This window comes from Takifugu rubripes, chromosome 7 (genome assembly GCF_901000725.2).
Source record: "Takifugu rubripes chromosome 7, fTakRub1.2, whole genome shotgun sequence".
NCBI classification, from domain to species: Eukaryota; Metazoa; Chordata; class Actinopteri; order Tetraodontiformes; family Tetraodontidae; genus Takifugu; species Takifugu rubripes.
Genome location: NC_042291.1, coordinates 14,168,072 through 14,186,511, shown reverse-complemented (window position 1 = coordinate 14,186,511; position 18,440 = coordinate 14,168,072). Strand labels below are relative to the sequence as shown.

The 18,440-nt window shown below is 47.3% G+C and overlaps 2 protein-coding genes across 4 annotated transcripts in view; one reads left to right on the top strand and one right to left on the bottom strand.

Annotated features, from left to right (window-relative positions):
• adam22 (ADAM metallopeptidase domain 22) overlaps nt 1-18,440 on the bottom strand; it is a 32,323-nt gene that overhangs the window by 12,673 nt on the left and 1,210 nt on the right. For all 3 annotated transcript variants that reach the window (XM_029838494.1, XM_029838495.1, XM_029838496.1), the window contains exons 3-6: nt 16,225-16,301; nt 9,639-9,705; nt 7,023-7,105; nt 5,755-5,818 (exon numbers count right to left, since the gene is read on the bottom strand). In XM_029838494.1, the coding sequence (XP_029694354.1) occupies nt 5,755-5,818; nt 7,023-7,105; nt 9,639-9,705; nt 16,225-16,301 (291 nt within the window). The remainder of the gene's footprint in view (nt 1-5,754; nt 5,819-7,022; nt 7,106-9,638; nt 9,706-16,224; nt 16,302-18,440) is intronic.
• On the top strand, nt 6-3,480 carry cldn12 (claudin 12). Its single transcript, XM_011605634.2, has 3 exons — nt 6-163; nt 1,192-1,449; nt 1,533-3,480. Exons 2-3 carry the CDS (start codon nt 1,231-1,233, stop codon nt 2,343-2,345), a joined length of 1,032 nt encoding a protein of 343 aa, XP_011603936.1. The 5' UTR covers nt 6-163; nt 1,192-1,230; the 3' UTR covers nt 2,346-3,480.

Genomic DNA, 18,440 nt, shown 5'->3' with positions numbered 1-18,440 from the left:
CAGACCGCCCGGCGGAAGCGTCGTGTCCACACATCCTGTTTACGATCTGATCGCCTCTGTGACAGAAGAAACTCTAGAGCGGTTTTGTTTCTACTGCGAGAAGAACCACCGCTGAAATGTGCCCAGGCGGTCCTATCACAGCTGAACTGTTGGAAATCTAAGGGTTTGTTTTTAAAAAAAAAAAATCATGTATATTGCATAGTGCGGCTTCGCTTTGAGTAGGTAAACGGGAACAGGTTGCAGTTGGGCTAACGCTTTAGCTTCACTCTCGTCGTGATCGTCTCAGCGTATTAAAAAGTTTATATGCGAGTTATAATTAGACAATATCGTGCTAATGTGTAGTTTTCTGTGTGTCTTGAGTAAGTGTTATCGTCTGATCATTCGAAAGTTATCGGATTTTTCTTTTATTTAGTTAGCGTTAGCCTGGCTAGCTAACATTACAAGCAAAGGATAAAGTGATGTAAGTCAGGAAAAGCAATGGTTTCACCTATGTATAGTCAAAATGTGCCATAGGGTGACCTCTTGGGCTAGTGCTTTAACTTTCTTTAAAAAAAATAACTTTGTTTAGTACGGATCAGCAGTCACTCAAGAAGGCTTCAATCAATAACATTGATCTGAGATCATTTATTCCAAATAGAGGGGATAAGTGATCTATAAAAAAGAAGTGCCAGATAGAATGAATAAAATTAAGTCAAAGACAATGAGACAATGTTGTTTTATTTTTTGAGTTGATGGTTTTGTAAAGCCAGGATTTCTCACAGTTGTAAGTCGCTGCTACATTCATTTTATTAGAAGCCCGATGTCTAATTCAATTGCGTATTGTTTGTGTAGCCTTTGTAATGCACTGCTGCACAGACACTCTTGTTCTGCAAGCTCAGTCCCCAAGTCAGGCCCACTTTGTTTGCTAATGAAATGAGAGCATTGTTTCTCTGGGACAGCAGATATTGGGTCAGTTGTGGTATAATGAATTGAAAGGGGGGGGGGGGGGGGGGGGGGGGGGGGTGTAGTTGGGTCACTCTGTGGCACAGTTGCAGGCTACTTAAATAGTAACGGGACCATTTCTTTAAATGTCAATCATTATCTGTTGTTAAAAAAAATGAGTTCAGTGAAGGCAAAAGTATATACTTGGTTAACATTTCTCCTCGCTGCTTTTAGCTGCCTGATCTTATCGTTTGTCCCCGTTTCATACAGGAACTCTCCTCGTGGCCCCAGAAACTGTCGCCATCAACCATGTCGTGCCGTGACATACACGCCACCAATGCCTTTTCCTTCATCATTGCGTTATTATCTGTGGGGGGGATTGCCGTGGCAGCGTTGATCCCACAGTGGCGCATAACAACACTTGTTACCTTCAACCGTAATGCCAAGAATATCAGCGTGTATGACGGCCTGTGGGCCAAATGCGTGAAGCGGGACGACAATTCAGGCTGTTACTACTATGATACAGAGGTATGATGGTGACTGATCTGCTTCTCGCCCATGTCTGTGTCTCAAAGCGTCCTGATAGAAATTTCATTTGCTTATGTTTCCAGTGGTACTCAAAAGTGGACCAGCTGGATCTGCGGCTCCTGCAGTTCTGTCTGCCCACCACCCTGCTGCTCAGCTCCATCGCCTTGCTGCTGTGCATGTCAGGGATGTGTAAGACCTGTTGCTGCTCAGCCAAGCCTGAACCAGACATCAAGACCACCAGATTCCTGGTCAATAGCGCCGGGTGTCATCTTGTGGCTGGCATGTTCTTTTTTCTGGGCGGAGCTATCGGTTTAGCGCCATCAGTGTGGTTCCTGTTCCGCACGAAGGAAATGAACATCCGATACGACAACATTTTCTCTGACGGCTTTGCCGTGTATGTATCTATAGGTTGCTGCGGGGGGCTAATGCTAGCCGCGCTGTTTATGTTCATGTGGTACTGCATGTGTAAAAAGTTGCCTTCGCCTTTCTGGTTGCCTCTGCCTTCCATGCCTACCTCTTTGTCCACCCAGGCTCTCACCGCCAATGGGTACCCTCCCTCGCCAGTTTACGGGCCTCAGCCATTTCCCCCACAAGTGTTTCCTCCCACTGTGATCGACGCCCAGCCGTACGTGCCCACGCAGGGCTACGTGCAAAGCGTAATAGCCCCAGCAGTCCCGCAGGTGTACATGACTCAGATCTCCGCTCCTGACGGCTACGGTTCTGAGGTGGGGGGCGCTCAGGCCTACAGCTACGCCGCCTCTCAGAGTTACGCGCCCTCGCACCACTACGCCCCTTCTCAGGCCTACGCGTCCAGCTACGCAGGCCACCGCCACTCGGCCCGCTCGCGAATGTCCGCCATAGAGATCGACATTCCAGTGCTGACACAGGAGCAGTGAGGGGACGGGAGGCTCACGTCAGCACGTTGAACGCCTCCAGTTGTGAAACCTCAATGTTCAATACCGACGATTAAAAATTAATCACGTGAGCGCTACTTACACTTTGCATTATACCGACGGTGTCAGGAATCCAGCCAGTCAGGGCTGGAAACGGCTGATCGTGAAGGTAATACAGTATATGAAGGATCTGATGTACTTTAAATGATGGTCACTAAAGCACGAATGTCCTTGGAAATGTGTAGAAACCATATCTGGACCATTATAAATTATGTTAAAAGCAGAGTAGGATTTTAGACCCAAGGACCAACCTGTTACCAGAGCAGCTAGACAGTTTGGACCTCTTCTGTTGGTGGTTCTGACCCGTGATTACTGCCTAACAATAGTTACAGTGCTGCGCTGTTACTGTGCCTGTGAAGAGCAGCTGTTATTTTTAATGCACTAATTATGTGGGTATTATGTCTGTTGCCTTTGTTAGTCTAAAGTATTTCTTAACATTTTTTAATGTAGTTATTTTTTTTATTGAGACAATAAGAAGTGACTTAATGCTGAATACGATTGAAGTTCTGTTTGTCTGTTCAGCGTCTGAGCTGGTTCATCCTGTTGCTTTTTATACGTTTTGCATCGTGATCAAAAGTCTTTAAAAGATGTATTTGTACACTGTCATGGTCACCGAGAACACTGGCTCTTTGAATTCACACTACTGTTCTTTAGTCTTATCAGCAATTTTCATATTTGAAGCTGTTTCCTCTACCACACTAACTAAACATTCCTATGCCAAACTGAGTCAAGATGCGTCCAGAGTTTTGTTTTTTAAATATCATACCTGCATAATGGGTAACTATTATGGTCTATACATGCTGTCGTGTATTCGTCGTAACTACCAAATCACCAGAAAGTGAATTAATCCCCTGTCTTCTATATTTCTGTCCTTTTATTATCATCGTATTATCAAGCCGACTCCTACAATACACAGGCTCCAAAATCAAAGCAATCACAAGTGAAGCCTCTTTGATGTAACAAAGTCAGCAGCTGGTTCTAAAAAGGCTGAAATTGGACTCGATAAATGACGACGCTGCACATGGAATAACTACGCACTGATATTAATTGGTGTAATAAACCATTATCTGGACCAGGAGTGTCTTTGTTGTTCCAGCTCATTTCTCCCAGCCAATCAGCAAACAGAACTCTGCAGGGAGGGAGCGGAGACGGAGAGCGAGGGTCTTTACGCAGATGGCTCTTGTATGTTCTGCTGAGCTACAAAGGTGGGGGCGGGGCCTGGGTTGCTAAGGGAGATGGTACCCCAGACGCAGACCCTGGCTCATGAATATAAAGATGGGAGGGGGGTTAACACGCGGTGCAGTCTGTAAATGAGCTGCTCCAGGTTAGTAACATGGCTGGAGGCGACAGGAAAGACCCCCTTCTTTAAAACCAACCAGCCTCATCTGTCACCGTAGCAGCCGCTGTTGGTTTAAAACAAAAAAAAAACAACTGGTACCCACTACAACCCCCCATCACAGCACTGATGTCACCCCACTAACACACCCCTTCACTCAGCCTTCGCTTCCCCACCCCCTCCTCTCCTCGTCTGGACGCAGCTTAGTTTGCCAGAGAGGAACTGAGGTGAACTGTCTGTGTCCTAAAACATCCGGAGGAAATTCAAACTGGGAAAAGTCGCCGTAGATCCAGTTTGATCCAGTTGAAATCACAATATATAGTGAGCATCTATTATGTTTAACGCAGTTCCCAGGTTTCACCACCCACAATACAGACGTAAAGCTGAAATATGTGGTACGGCTGTTGAACGTTGCCATGGCGACGTGACTCACCCTCATGTATAGACAAACACTGAGGTAGCTTGCGCGATGCCTTCACAGGTCTTTGCTGCTACCGCGAATCCTCTCTCTCTTCCTCAGCTGCAGCTCCAAAAACTCAGAGGGTTAAAACGTGTTGGAGGGACACACATGGCGTTGCGTCACACCGACTCATCCGCACGCACACACCCTCTCACACGCTCAGAAAGCGGGAGAATTATCAGCCACGTAGTGCCGGAGGACATGGTGTTCTCGGCCTGTGAACTTTTCAGTTCTCAGTTTTGATGTTGGGTTGATTTTTTTTGGGGGATTTCTCAGCTCTGTTCGCCAGGATAAAACAGTTTAAGACCGAATCAGCTGCAGTAAAGCGACCGAAGCGGTCGGATCTGGGCGCGTGCAGGTCGTCGAAGCCCTGCACAACTTTTCCTCGCCGCAGCATCAAAGGGGCAGATGGAATTACCATATGGCCGACAGTAGTCCTGCTGACTGTATCTGAACACACACACCCCCGCAGCGCAAATATATTTCAGTTGGATAGCAGCAGTGGGCAACACGAGGCGGAAGGTCTGTATGAACGGTGCCGGAGGTGGACAGTTTCTATGTGTCGATGCACAAGATGTGAATGAGCGCGAGCAGACCGACAACGATGTAGTCCCGCACCCCCTCACGCTGCGGAAGACTGTGGGAACAGACTCGATTTCCTCGCCGACGAGCCATCAAACCTTTTAATGTCATACCAGACAGCAAAAAAGGGGGGTGCACACGTGAAACGTTCCACGCACTGAAAAAAAAGAGGAATTTACTTGATGATCCTTGATTTCAGGGCTGCACATGTGCCCCCAGAGGCATCGTTTTTTTAGGAGCAAGTAATGGATGCTGAGGACGAGTGCTGCAGCAATATTCTGCATTGACCCCTCTCTCCCTCTGTCTCTCTCTCTGCTTAAATAATTAAATCTCAAAGAAAGAGGCAGAAGAGTGACAAAGAATGAAGGTGTAGAAGAAGAAGCCAAACGGGAAAACATGAAATTATGCAGAAAATCTTTTAAACCTTCATTGTTTTCTTAGTTCTTCTGCTCCTTCATCAGGTTCTGGGTAACATAGTCGCAGTTTTGGACGCAGGATTTAGTCTCTCACCTCCACGAGTGTGAAGTTGTGCGTGTCGGATTAACGCATAGGCTTTCACTCTTTATTCCCTCTACACCAACTCACACTTTGTCTGGTTTAATTAGACCACAGATCTCACACACACACTCCATTTCATCCCTTTGTCCTCTCATTCGTGACGTCTTTAGATGATCTCAGATCTGCTCTCCAGTCGGCATAATGTCTTTAATTGTTATCACCTAATTGGCTGCCGGCTCTTCTACTTTGTAATCCAGAAAATCTCTGTCCTGAGACGCGTGCACTAAGGCTACATTAAAGGAAAGGTGGCGGTGCCTGCGGCGTGATCTGTAACCGACTCTGTCCTGAGAGGAAGAAGCAGCCACACCTCAGCCTGGACGCCTGGTATCATTACTGCCTGGTTAAAACACTTGCTTCCAATTCGGATTCATTTGTTAACTAGTTTCCCAGTTAATATATGTATTTAGAACACTTACGTGACCGTTGCCCTGTCCTCCAGGTTCAATCGTGTAAGTGTGGTTTCCATCGAAAAACATCCCACTGAAGAAGAGAAGCAGGGAGGAGAAGGAGGAATAAAACACATCAGCACAGTTTGACTCTAGAACTGATGACATCACCGGGACTTTCACTCCACCGGCCCCTAAAATGTCTACGTTCCATTAATTCATGTATGACGGCGAGGCTGCGGGACCCAGACGGCCGAATCTCCTCCGTCAGCTCGCTGAAGGTCTCACCTACGCGATCGCAGCTTAATTCACTTTGCTGGAAGCTTTTAGGGAATTGGTCAGGTCAGATGTGTGAGGTGAGGAAGGTGAGCACCGCCTGCAACTATGTGGGGGCGTGAGTCACCTGGAGACGGGGCACGGGGGTGGGGGGGCGGGGGGTGACCTTGGCTCAACAGAGGGGAAATGTTCTTATCTAATGTCTGACCTCCCTGACACCCACCAATATGACCAATATAGGTGACCTATAGCGGAGGTCTCTCTCTCTCTCTCTCTCTCTTTCACACACACACATACACACACTCAGTGTATTTGTTAGCAGTAAAAATAAATGTGGTCTGTTTCATTTGTAAAGTCTGAAGGAGACACATGATTCTGAGGCAGTAGTGGCTCAGTCTGACTGGAAGGGTCAAGGTTCAGGTCCCAGTTGTGGGCCAAATATTGGAAAGTGGGCTGCTAACAGGAGCGGGATGGGGACATTTTTCAGAGCACTGCCAAGGTGCCCTTGAGCAAATGTTAAATCCTTGTATGGCCTCAGAGCGCCTGTGAAGGATCAGTGAGCCCAAAACCCTTTACTGGAATGACTGAGTGTGAAACTGGGTTAAAGCTGCACAGACAACAGCAGCTCCTGTCGTTTCACTCTGTAGAGCCAAAGAGTTCCTTCCTGTCTGACGCTTCATTTCCTGATCATGTGGGAAGCCACTGCTGAAGGCAGACTCTGCACATACGTAATGGCCGGCCTTGTTTTATGGAAGCATCCCGCAGCACATGTCTGGCTGCCTGCCCTCTGTTGCTCGTCCTCTCCTCGTATTTAAGAGGAGGAGGAGCGACGACGTGGAGACGTCTGAGCGGAGTCTGCGTGAGCAGCCGATAACCTGCTGTTCAAAATGCTAAGACGGGAAAGGGCCGGCTAAAATTAATTACACTGACCTAATAGATAAATGGGTCTAAAACACCAACACACACACACACACACACATTCATATATATATATATATATATATATTTATTTTTATACTTACTGCAGACCGTGGCAGGTGGACAAAGCTGCGAAGGAGTGAAGGATGTCCCTGACTTTACCCTGGTAGTAGCAGTGCTCTCCTCCCTGTGGGAAACACACACACACACACCAGATCAGAGTCAGATCAGGCTCTGTGCTTTACCCGTTCACCTTCCACCATCTGTGTGTTAACCATTTTGTAATGTCTAGCTTCACCCACGATGGGAAACCACTGCATCAGTCCGTGTTTATTCTCCATCAAGTCCTGCCCCTATCTTTACCTTCTCCCTTCGTCCATTTAGCGTATATGTGTGTTACTTCCCCTCTCTACAGGCTCCCACACGTTGATTTTCCTATATGTGTATTACGTCTAAGTGCTCTGCAGGCCATCATTCTGGCTGCTTAACAGCCATTAGGCAGGAAGCCGGCCTCCCCCAGGAAAACTCGGCTTTTATCAGAGTCAATTTTTGCTGTGCAGTCTGATGCCGCACACAAACACCGCTCCCACTTTCAGCTCTCTCAGGCCGCTTCATTCCATTACACACCTATATTTGAGCGGGGTTTTTTTTGTTGTCTGCGCGGCTTTGCTGGTGATCGTGGTGAAGGAAACAATCTCATCTCGTGTTTGGATTCATGCCGGCTCAAGTTGCCCCAAACTGAACCATTTTTGTGTTTTTGCTTACGTCCCTTCTAGGCGGATGTTCCTCACAATTTTCTGGAGCGCGGTAACTTAAAATAACCCCCGGTTTTAAGGATACCACATTCAGGATGTGGTAAAGCACTATGTGGAGGCATCTAATAGCCAACTGTTGGAAAAGTGGACAAAAAATGGCTGTATTATACAGCCCCGTGTATTCTCTGTGCAGATAACCTCGTCCTGTTTGCATCTGCACAGAGAACACAACCTATCTGACACCATCAGGATGCCCAGAAATGCAACCCAGCCACATTAGAAGCATTTAGTATTGATTATATTCCACCCTGCATCAGAAAAGGACACAGAAAAGGAGGTGAAGCATCAGGAAACTCCTCAGTTGCTATATTTACTGTTCTGTAATGTTGCCATTCGGCTTCTCCGAGATCTCGATGCTCGCAAAAACATTGTGTATTGTGTTTATCATGCTGCAGCAGTGAAGGTGTGCACGTTTAAAACGAAACAGAGCGACGGCTGAAGAGAGAAAGGCGGAGAGTGAGTGAGCGAGTCTGAAAGACGGAGACAGAGAGAGCTATTTATAAGCGGTGCTGCTCTACTATCCCAGCATCTCTGCTTCCCCTGTCGCCCTGAAACCTTCTGCTCCACTTCTCATCAAAGCAAGAAACCCCTTAAAACACACACTCGGGGTACATCCTGTGTGTGTGGGTGTATTAGTCCAGTGTGTGACCTCCTGGTTCAGTGTGTGACCTCTTTAGCCCTGTATTAGTTTAGGAATTAGGGAACTATAGACATGAGAAGTGAAAGTGGTGATTAAAATAGAACCCTTTGAATGTTTAAAGACATAAATAATGGGGAGTCTTGTTTTTAAAAAAAAGTTGTATTGTGCAATTTAATAGTTTTTGGAATATCCAGTTGTGGCTAAAATATTAGAACACCAGGCAAAATGTGAGCATATTGTTTTGGCCTCTACTACAGGATTGTCTTTCATAATCTCATGAAACATGCAGATGGCTGCTCTGAGCACAAATATCAGATGACGTGAGCCCTTCAACACTAATGTTCCCCCCTGTCTTCCTCAACTCAAGCGAAGGATCCCAACATCAATATCCACTTTATTTTCACAACTCGCCCTGTATTCGGGGTCGAGGTCTGGGGAAGCCGGTCCATCATTTTCACTGTTTCAGCAGATTCCGCCCCGTATTTAGAATAATGTCTGACCAGTTCAACAAAAAATATCCAAAACCTCTTAAATATACAGAGTAATCATTTTTGCCAGCACTGTAGCTGTGGCAATTTTTACCTCAGTTAGCAGGGAAGCTAACTGAGCTATTGTGGACACAAGGACAAAACAAGAGTGCTTCCTGTAATCTTGTAACCTTATCTGACCCTGTGTTGTGCACTGGCTGAACTCCTGCCATGTTTTGAAGTGTGTCCTCATAGCTTATGCAAAACGTGAACAGATGTGCTCCTGAAGCCATGTTGCAGCTGGGAGTTTGACCTCTGCCAACAGGGTGACAAACAGACGTGTCTCATATTAACCTTCCTAACAGCAGCCATTAATGAGCACATGAGCTGCACTCACTCACTCACACACGCACACACACACACACACACACACAGAACCAGATCATGAAGAGCTCTAGATCATAGGACCTCTTCACTAAAAACACTGATAAACAGGCTGGGAATCATTCGAGTTTGTGTTTGCAAATATTGATTTATACATCTGTGTGGTGGAGGGGGTTGGGGGGGGGGTAATCTAGGGGCACTTCAGTTAATTTGGAGGTAAGTTTGTGACTCTTGCCAGCCTCCAAAGTGAAGATCTTCTGGTCTCTTAAGCAGCTAATTGCTAGCGTCATTAATGTACACATTTGATCTTTTTCGCTGCAAGAGACCCACCAGCATCAGTGTTTAACCATGTTGGAATTTAGCAGGACTGAATATGTGAGTGAGCGAGAGGTGAGACCGTTTACTGGCTCTTACGTTGGTGATGACAGGCTTCCCTTTTTCCGACAGGTGCCTCTCCACGTACGCCGAAGACAGCAGATCACTGGAAGCAGAGAGGAGAGTAAAGAGGCTGTTAACGTTGGCAAAAAGTTGTGTTCCCCTCCTTCCCCCTCATTCGTGCGGTGGGTTCCAGCCTTTATACTGCAGAGCTTCAGAGCATTAGAGCGGCTAATTATGACCAGCACTCGGTGGACGAGGCTATTTCCAGCACGCAAACACAATTACACACATCCCGCCCCCGAAGAAACGAACATGTGTTTGTCTATCTAAAGAACAAAGGAGTGCAAAAGGGTCGCACGCAGGCGGAACCGGGAGGGAGGGAGGGAGGAACAAATGAAGAACACATGAAAGACTCCTGGGGATGGAATGATGGGAAATCAGGCTGCTCTGCCTTCTCAGCAGGCCGGGACAAATAATCTTACAGGAGATCCACACTGCAGGCGGAGATCTACAACCAGCAACAGACGCAGCGCGTGAACGGAGCTGCATAAACACGCATGAACATTAATCCTCTTTAGTCGTGATGCGAAAAAAGACGCAGGTGACCCCGAGTTATCGAAAAACCCCGATATCAACGAGCATGTTTAGAGGAGACGAGCTGCCTGGCGAGCAGGGGACAGTGGGGTGAAGTGGGTAAAGGGTGAAAAGAGCCATTAAAGGGGCAGAGATAAAGGACAGGAGATATCCCAGCATGCACCGAGGCCTCGACGGCAACATCTGTGAGAAACAATGTGCAACCTTGACGACGCACGTCGGCACAAGCGCAGTGAATTTCTGCGCTAATGAAAAGGTTGCGCGTAGTTGACATTCAAAAACGAATCCTCAAGACTCAATAACAAAAACAAAATAAAAAGAGGCAGCTGTCAAAATATTCACACACTCTGATGATGAAGATGTTTGCACCCTGGGTTACAGTCACACAGCCTCTGTTCTTCTGGGATGTGTGTTTAAGATTCAGAGCCTGTGATCTTTATCCAGCGCCACGCTGAGCGTACAGACAGGGGGTGGGGAAGGGGGGGCGGGGGGGCAGCACAGAGCATACTGAGGTGGTGAGGAAAGCATGCGGGGCTCTAATGGAGGCCACTGATAACAGATTTCAGCTTTAATTGTTGGGGGATTTAAATAATTTATCTGACAGACAAAGACGCAAACTCTCCCCCGCGCCGACATCAAGGCACAGCCCGCCCCCATCCCCCCCCCCATGACTTCACAGTTTATGCATAAATGCAAATCTGCAGCCAAAGTTTGGTAACTTTGTTCTGTTAATAAATGTATTATTTTAGCATGTGGACAGTGCCTGGAGATATTGGAGCGCATGTTAAATCTGTGCATCTGGCAGCTCATAGAGGTCCACAGGAACCAGCGGTGCGCCTGAAACCGCGGCTACGTGTGCAACGCCTCCGCGTCTGACTCATTTTACCTTCACGACTGTCTCTTGCTCTCCCTTCCACAGCACACTGCTTCACCACACTCATCCTCCGCTCTGCCAGCATCTGTTCAGAGCTGCGTCCAGCTGCCCATCGGGCCCCGAGCAGGTCTCACCACAGATGCTTAGCATCTTTATTACGCCGTCTCAGGCCCCCTCTGCTTTCTCAGACCATGGGCTGTTGCTCCAACTGCACTAAACCGGGGAAAACATTTGCTTTGGAAAAGCTTTTTTTGTAAGTTGTTAAGAAGGGGAAGAATAGATAAAGTCTCCGCGGTGGGAGGAAAAGCAGCCAGCCAGCCCCAGGCTATCAATTAATCTTCATCTGTCCTTAAAGTTGTTTTTTTGAAATGTTGCATAAGAAGGCATCTGCTATTGCAACACGGGTCGATCTCCCAACTTGCAGACACACAGAAACATAACCCGAAGAGTCTGAAATGTCCTGAAAGCAAAAGCTGTGGCCCTGGGATGAAAAGCAGCAAAGAAAGCAGATTGGCAGGACCAGAGCGTGTGTGTGTGTGTGTGTGTGTGTGTGTGTGTGTGTGTGCGTGTGTGTGTGTGTGTGTGTGTGTGTGTGTGCGTGTGTGTGTCTGTGTGTGTGTGCTGGCAGAGTAGTCCATGATTGGCTTTCAAGACAAACCTAGCTGTGTTTAGAGATTTATGCCAAAATACACACAAAAAGGCTCATGTAGGGGAAAATAAAATGGGCAAACAAGTAGCGCAGCATCAAATTTGTGCATCATATTTGGGGTTTTTTGTGCCACTTTTTCCTTTAAACGTCTGCTGATACACAAAGGAGAGATCGTGTGCTGTGTCGGGCATCTGCAATAAGAATGGGGTCAGGCTGGAAAAAAGGGGAGATGGAAAAAATAAAGACGGGGGAAGAGGAGGAGGGGCCGGAGATGAAAAGGTGAGTATGAGAACTAAAGATGTGAAAGGAAGCGGAGGGATAAGCGGGGGTGGAGGATGCTCTTTGGGAAGTGTTACAGCTGCTTTCACCTGCACCACCACCCCCTCCTTTCTCCACCGCCCACCCTCCCACTGAGGCCTCATTAAAGGTCTCCAGGCTATAATTCATCGGCTCTCCAATCACTTATCGGGGATGCAGTTCTACCGGCGCTCTCGCTGGGACCCCCCCGTCTTATTGCACGGGGAGCGCTGGTGCATGCACAGCAGCACTGATGATGAGGAAGAGCGGGTTCGCCATCCACAGTCTTCATCGTGCATTTGGGTCCAGGCACAAGCGTGCTGAATTATGCAGCTGCCGAGGACGGTGCGTGCACTCCGGAGACAACACGTGGATACCGAATGATCTCCATCCCGAGACTGGACACACTCGGGGCCCAGCACACATCGCTTTCCCTCCGTTCTTTTGATCATATAGGAGGAAGAGGAGTAATTCCTGATAAACAGCAGCATTTAGATGGCGTGAGAGGCTTTGTCTTGTCTCCTCTCATACATTTTACTGAATCCGGGCGAGGATATGGAGGACGGAGAGACGGGACGTCCAAGAATGTGATGACGCACTTGCAGAGGCGTCGGCGTTAGCACCGAGTCTCGATCTTGACCAGGTTTCCCTTCTGACCGACTCCCCTTGTTGATGTCCCGTCCAACAAACGCATATCTGACCACGCCTGAACTTGTTCTAAAGCTTTGGCATCAGTTTAAATGTGGTGTTTTATGGTCCCGTTAGCTTGTTTTTCCTTTTATTTGCTAAAACGCGCTCGTGGAACAGCCCCGCACACATGTAGGGCACAAAGACACATGCAGCAATGTTCGCTTGGACGTTTTTATAAGTGCGTCCTATGGACCAACAAACGCTGCAGACGGGCCTGGAAACTGAGCCACCGAGCAAACACTCTGTTATATAACGTTTGTGAGTAGTGTATTTACACACAGACATCCAAACACAAAAACAACGTCCATGGGGAGAGCTGCTCCGGAGTGTGCGATGAGATGATGCACAGATGGAAAAGAGGAGGGAAACACACACACACACACACACACTCTTCTGTCCCATCTCCAGCACAATCTCAGCCCACACACCTAAACTCAAGGGTGGATGAAGGACAACACCACATCTCCCTCTATGTCTTCTTCATAATTATCCATTTCTTTCTTCAGTGTCTCACAGTTGCTACACAACTCACTCAAACACAGCCCCCCACACACAAACACACACGCACTCACACAGTCACACATATTTTTTTCCTCATTAAATCAGCAGTAAATGAGGCCTCTGGGATAAACGTAGCTGGTGGACAGAAGAAGAAGAAGAGCAGCTTAGCTTGTCGTGAAGTGAGCAAAGCATGGGAGACAACCTGCCTTTAAAAGGGCTGCAGCAGAGATTTTAATCATATTTATGGCACATGCAAACACACGTGAGCGTGCCCTGATGAGAGCACTGACAGTCCAGAGCAACCGAACACCTTCACAGGGATCAGCTGACCAATGACGCTCAAAGTCAAGATGGACGTGTTAGTCTCAAGTCCTTCAGAGGGAATTTATTCACCCACAAGTGGACCACACATTGCTGATAAAATCGCTGTTAGAAGCAGCTTTTCCTTCCTCAAGAAACACGCAGACCATTTGCAGAATATGACCGCTATGATTGATATAACAAGCACAGTCAAAATTAAATATGCTGCAGGATGGGACAGATCTGGTGAGTGTGGAGGTATCTCCCAGGTATCACTGCAGCCACCACGTCATGATATTCTCCTAGTTAACTCTCTTAGAGAGATATTTGTCAGAAGGAGTGAATATTTTACAAACGCAGCAACCAAAGGTGATCCAACGGCACTAAAATAGACCAAAAGGTTCTTCGGGTTAGCATGATGGCTAAATAGCGCACAAATACAATGCAATAAAAGTAGGCAGTGTTATCATGCTTCCACAACAGATCTGAGGTCACAATATATGACGCCATCATTAACCAACGTACCCTGACAAGATCCATCAGTGTTCCTGAGCAATTAGCATGTTTCTTCTTTTTTTTTTCTCCAACTTGTTCTTCTTAACGAGCAAGCCGTGATTCATTCCTCCATCCAGTCATATTATTTTCAAATCGTATTTGTAATTAAAAAACGATTTGCAAGTGCCGCCTGCATCTGAGGCCCAATGACAGGACGAAGATTGATGAGTGCTGGTATGCTCATTCATTCATTCATTCATTTACACACATTCATCAAATTAGTGGAGCGTGGGGTGTTTAGTTAACTTCTTATCCAAATATTCCATTAAGGAGACCCCATGTTTACAGCAGTGCTCCATCAGTTCAACCCCCTCCAGAGAAACACTAATCCCTGTGACACATGCGGACTCTCCTTAAAAAGATGAATAATGTGATTAGTGTTGTCTGCAGAGCACAGACGGCCGGCGGCAGCTGTGCTGCTCATACGTGTTCGGCGCACTTTCGTTTTTGAGGCACCACCTTGTTTACCGGGACGCCGCTGAACAACTTTCCCCCGGTTGTCGCGTGTTTGCGTGGCCTCATCTTGAAAAAAGTCCTGCATGAATATTCCTCTTTAATCTTACAGCACCATCTATTATTCAGGGAGAGCAGGTGGGAGGGGTGGAGGGGGTGTGGCTGAATGGGAAGAGGGTGTGGAGGGAGGGGGTGAAAATGTGTGTGTGTGTGTGTGTGTGTGTGTGTGTGTGTGTGTGTGTGTGTGTGTGTGTACTGGGGTTAAGGATGATTAAAGAGTGAGGCAACCCCCCATCACTCGCACATTTTCGGCAGACTCCTAATCTGGTGAATGGGGAAGTGTGGCTGTGCTGAGGCAGCGGAGGAGGAAGATGAAGACAAAGCCCTCCCCTCCTCCCCGTGACCCTCCAGCTCCCCCCTCCTCACCTTTTGAGTGAGACGGCCGGCTCCCGTCACCACGGCGTGTTGTTAATGACAGACGTAACCAGTCCGGGACGTGTATTAACCGGCGCTTAAAGGAACAGCTTGAACATTTTATCAGTCAGTCTGAGTGATGTACACAAAAAAAACCCACATTTGACTTTTTCCTTGACATGAATTATTAATGCGCAGTCATCGTGGAGAGCGATTGGTCATTGTCAGACCACTCCAGGCTCGTCAGATCCACCGGAGCGGCGCCGTCTCATTTCATCGGCCCACATAAGTACTGGGCGACAATTTGTGACCCCTTTTGTACAACAGTAACCACGTTTGTGATAGGCCAGGCTGTCCCATAGCTATAGACAGCAAGGTGGGGGGGGGACAGGACAAACAGACGCTAACGAGACCACAGAGGATGGAAGATGAACGTGCACCACGAGAGGAGACACGTCTGAAGAGATGAAAATGTGTGTTTACTCTACACTACACTCGGTTTATTCAGGCTGGTAGGAGATGACCGCGTAAACAAAATCAGGCGAGCGTGTGAGAGGAGACTGGGGGGGGGGGCACCAGGAGATCACACTGTGTGCCAGCGTGCCTCCGTTTTAAAACGCTTTTACCCAGGTTACTGTTTGGACTGTTTCTAATGAGAGGCTTAAACAGTTCCGTCCTCTCTGGGACTAGTCTCTCATTGTCATTCACCACTGCACTTCGGGCTAATTCAGTCGCTGTAAAAAGGGTTTGCTTTCCTTTCGCTCCTGATTCTGACAAGTGTTTGGATGCACGTTCAGAGTGGAAACATCATAAAGCAGATTTTACTCCCAGTAGCTCCTAGCAGGGGAGCTACTGGATTAGGATATGAGCTAGCAGGAAGAGCAGAGGTTACTTGGCATTGGTGATGCTGTGGTCAATATGTGTCTGACAGGCCGGCGCTCGGGCCTTTACTGTAAATCACTTCCTCTTATGATGCGTTTCTACATAACACACACTCGCTATCCTTGAGCAAACGTACAGACGCACACAGACACACATCCCTCCTCCATTTAGCCAACACACCTCCATTAAAAATTAACATCCAGCTAGCAGATTCCCCCAAAACAACCTCTAAAGAACGCTAAGCCCGGGCTGGATTATTGCTCGTGTCCAGCGGGTGTGAGACAATGGCATTCGGATAAACCAAGCATGGATGAGTTTCAGAGCATTTTAGCATCATTAGCCTGTAGCTCTGTCGGTTTACACTGGCACAAGGTCAGTTTCCGTTACGCAATCCTGGTTAAGGTAATACTCACTGATTTAAATCCACATCCAAGATGAATTTTCTGCTGAAAGCATCGATCTGGAAGCTTGCATGAGCCAGATGGTTTGCCTAGAAAAATGAAAGCAGAGGACAAATTGTTCTTATTATCACAAGCACGCAGCCGGTATTACAATAACAGATGTTTGTGTATGAATGGGGGGGGGGGGGCGGGTTCATCGAGAATCTCCACAATCATTCCGGTGGAGGTCCAGGGAAGCCCCCTGAGCTGAGGTGAAACACAGCCGACCCTCCCCCAGGCTCAGCTGCCAGTACATATTGGACAATACCTAACAATGAGGTGCGGGGGGGAGGGGGGTGCTTTTTTTGTCATTTCCGTTTGAGGAGAACATCCCCCCCCAACCCGCTCACCCAAGACCGACCTCAGCCCAGCAGGTCCCAAATGTATTGATGGTGGGAGTGTCCCTGAGTGCATCAATGCATATATGAGTGAATTAAAGGGTGTGTGCGTGTGTGTGTGTGTGTGTGTGTGTGTGTGTGTGTGTGTGTGTGCAGCCACACAAAGGGCAGCCTCCTTCCACGGCACGCGTGTGATGAAATCCAATCTGGCAGACCAATCCAAACCCACGATGGGTGGGGGTGCCAGTAACCATGCCCACTGAGCGCCAACCCCAGCGTGACTCCGCCTGACTGGTATTCACAGGCCACTTGTTCTGGCATTGATTTCTGATTTAAAGCCAGTCAGATTTTCCACTCCGCCGTTGGAGGACTACAGTAAGTGCCATCAATCCGCTCCTCCTGCGGAGACGCCGGCCGGGTCCGAGACTCAAAATAGGCAGATCTATGAATAACTCCGATTTCCAGAATCGTCCGACAGATGTGTTTTTAGGCTGTTGATCTAAAAACAGCAAACGTCTGATCAAACTGTGTCGTCCCAGTTAATTGTAAAAAAAAAAAAATAGTCACAATTCTCTGGGGTGTTAGAGACTCGGAACATCAAATCAAATCCAAGTCAAAGGAACCATTTTCACCTGAGCTTAATAGCTGATAATGACTTCAGTGACTTGAAGACCACCTGACTCCATCTATTGTTCATAAATGTGACAGTGTGGAAGCTAAACACGTCATGAGGGAAAATACATTTAAATAACCCCAAACCGGGAAGGATTAGGCTTGATTTGTCTTTCATTTCAGTCATTTGTCTCATAAATATGCATAAAAAGTAAAAATATTCTGTTGCTCTGCAGAAATCTGATTTCAAAATCACATCATGACATGTGGGTCTATCAATTAGCACGTCATTTCTCTAAGCTTCTTCCAACGGTGGGTCCCTATGTGGCGTGAAAGAGACAAAGGGTTAGCACCTCCCTGCACGCCACCATCTGGAGCCCGCCCCTCTCTGACAGCCCTGAATCGGCCAGCCGCGCAAATCAAAAAAAAAGAAAAAACACGCAACGGGTTTGAACTTCTGATCGACTCTTCTCTTGAAATCAACACAGCAGAAACGCTGCCTCAGTGAGCCTGTGAACACAGTTAACAGCGATAGGGGTGATCAACGAGCTGGAAATGTCAGACAGTCACTGATCTAAGGTCAGTAAGAGAGTAAAGAGACTTAAGGCTGGAATTACCAGAGATTTACCAGCCGGTAAGTTAGTTCAGTGAGCTACAGTAACTGCCTTTAGCTTTAGCTGGTGTTAGCAGCAGGGCCGGTCGGCCTGCTGAATCACTGATCTGCCTCCACCGGAGCCAAAGACTCTGCAGCCTGAACACAGTTGCAAATCAATCTAATTGAAAAATTGATTGAAAAAGCATTTTTAGGAAGTAGCCAGTTTTTAGCATGTTCATCTCCCATTACACACAGGGGCTCTTGGACTGCTGCCTCTAGAGGCGATACGAGGTATAACAGCAAACCCAGGAATATGTTTCTTTGCTTGATTTAAATATCTGTGTGCATCTTTGGCGCAATATCAGCACCATTGCTTGGAAAAAATGTTGAAACCTTTAAACGCAACATTTCTGTGCCTGATGATGACTTTTCTTTTACAATTCTGGTGACTTTAAGAATTATAAAAGCCATATTTTATGTGCTAAAGTCGGGTGACATCAGTCAAGTCCTCCCACATTTCCAATCAGAATAAATGCATTTCATGGAACATGAGCTGGTGAAACAGCTGTCAGGGCAGTAAGGCTGCCATGCTGGCAAGATCTAACTTATAATATGACTTAATAATTAATCATCCTGGTGAGCAA

Bases quoted from the DNA above. Each gene is read 5' to 3' on its own strand.
- cldn12 (XM_011605634.2), top strand. From the start codon at position 1,231: ATGTCGTGCCGTGACATACACGCCACCAATGCCTTTTCCTTCATCATT. The intron at 1,450-1,532 runs GTATGATGGTGA...TTATGTTTCCAG, and splicing joins GTTACTACTATGATACAGAG to TGGTACTCAAAAGTGGACCA.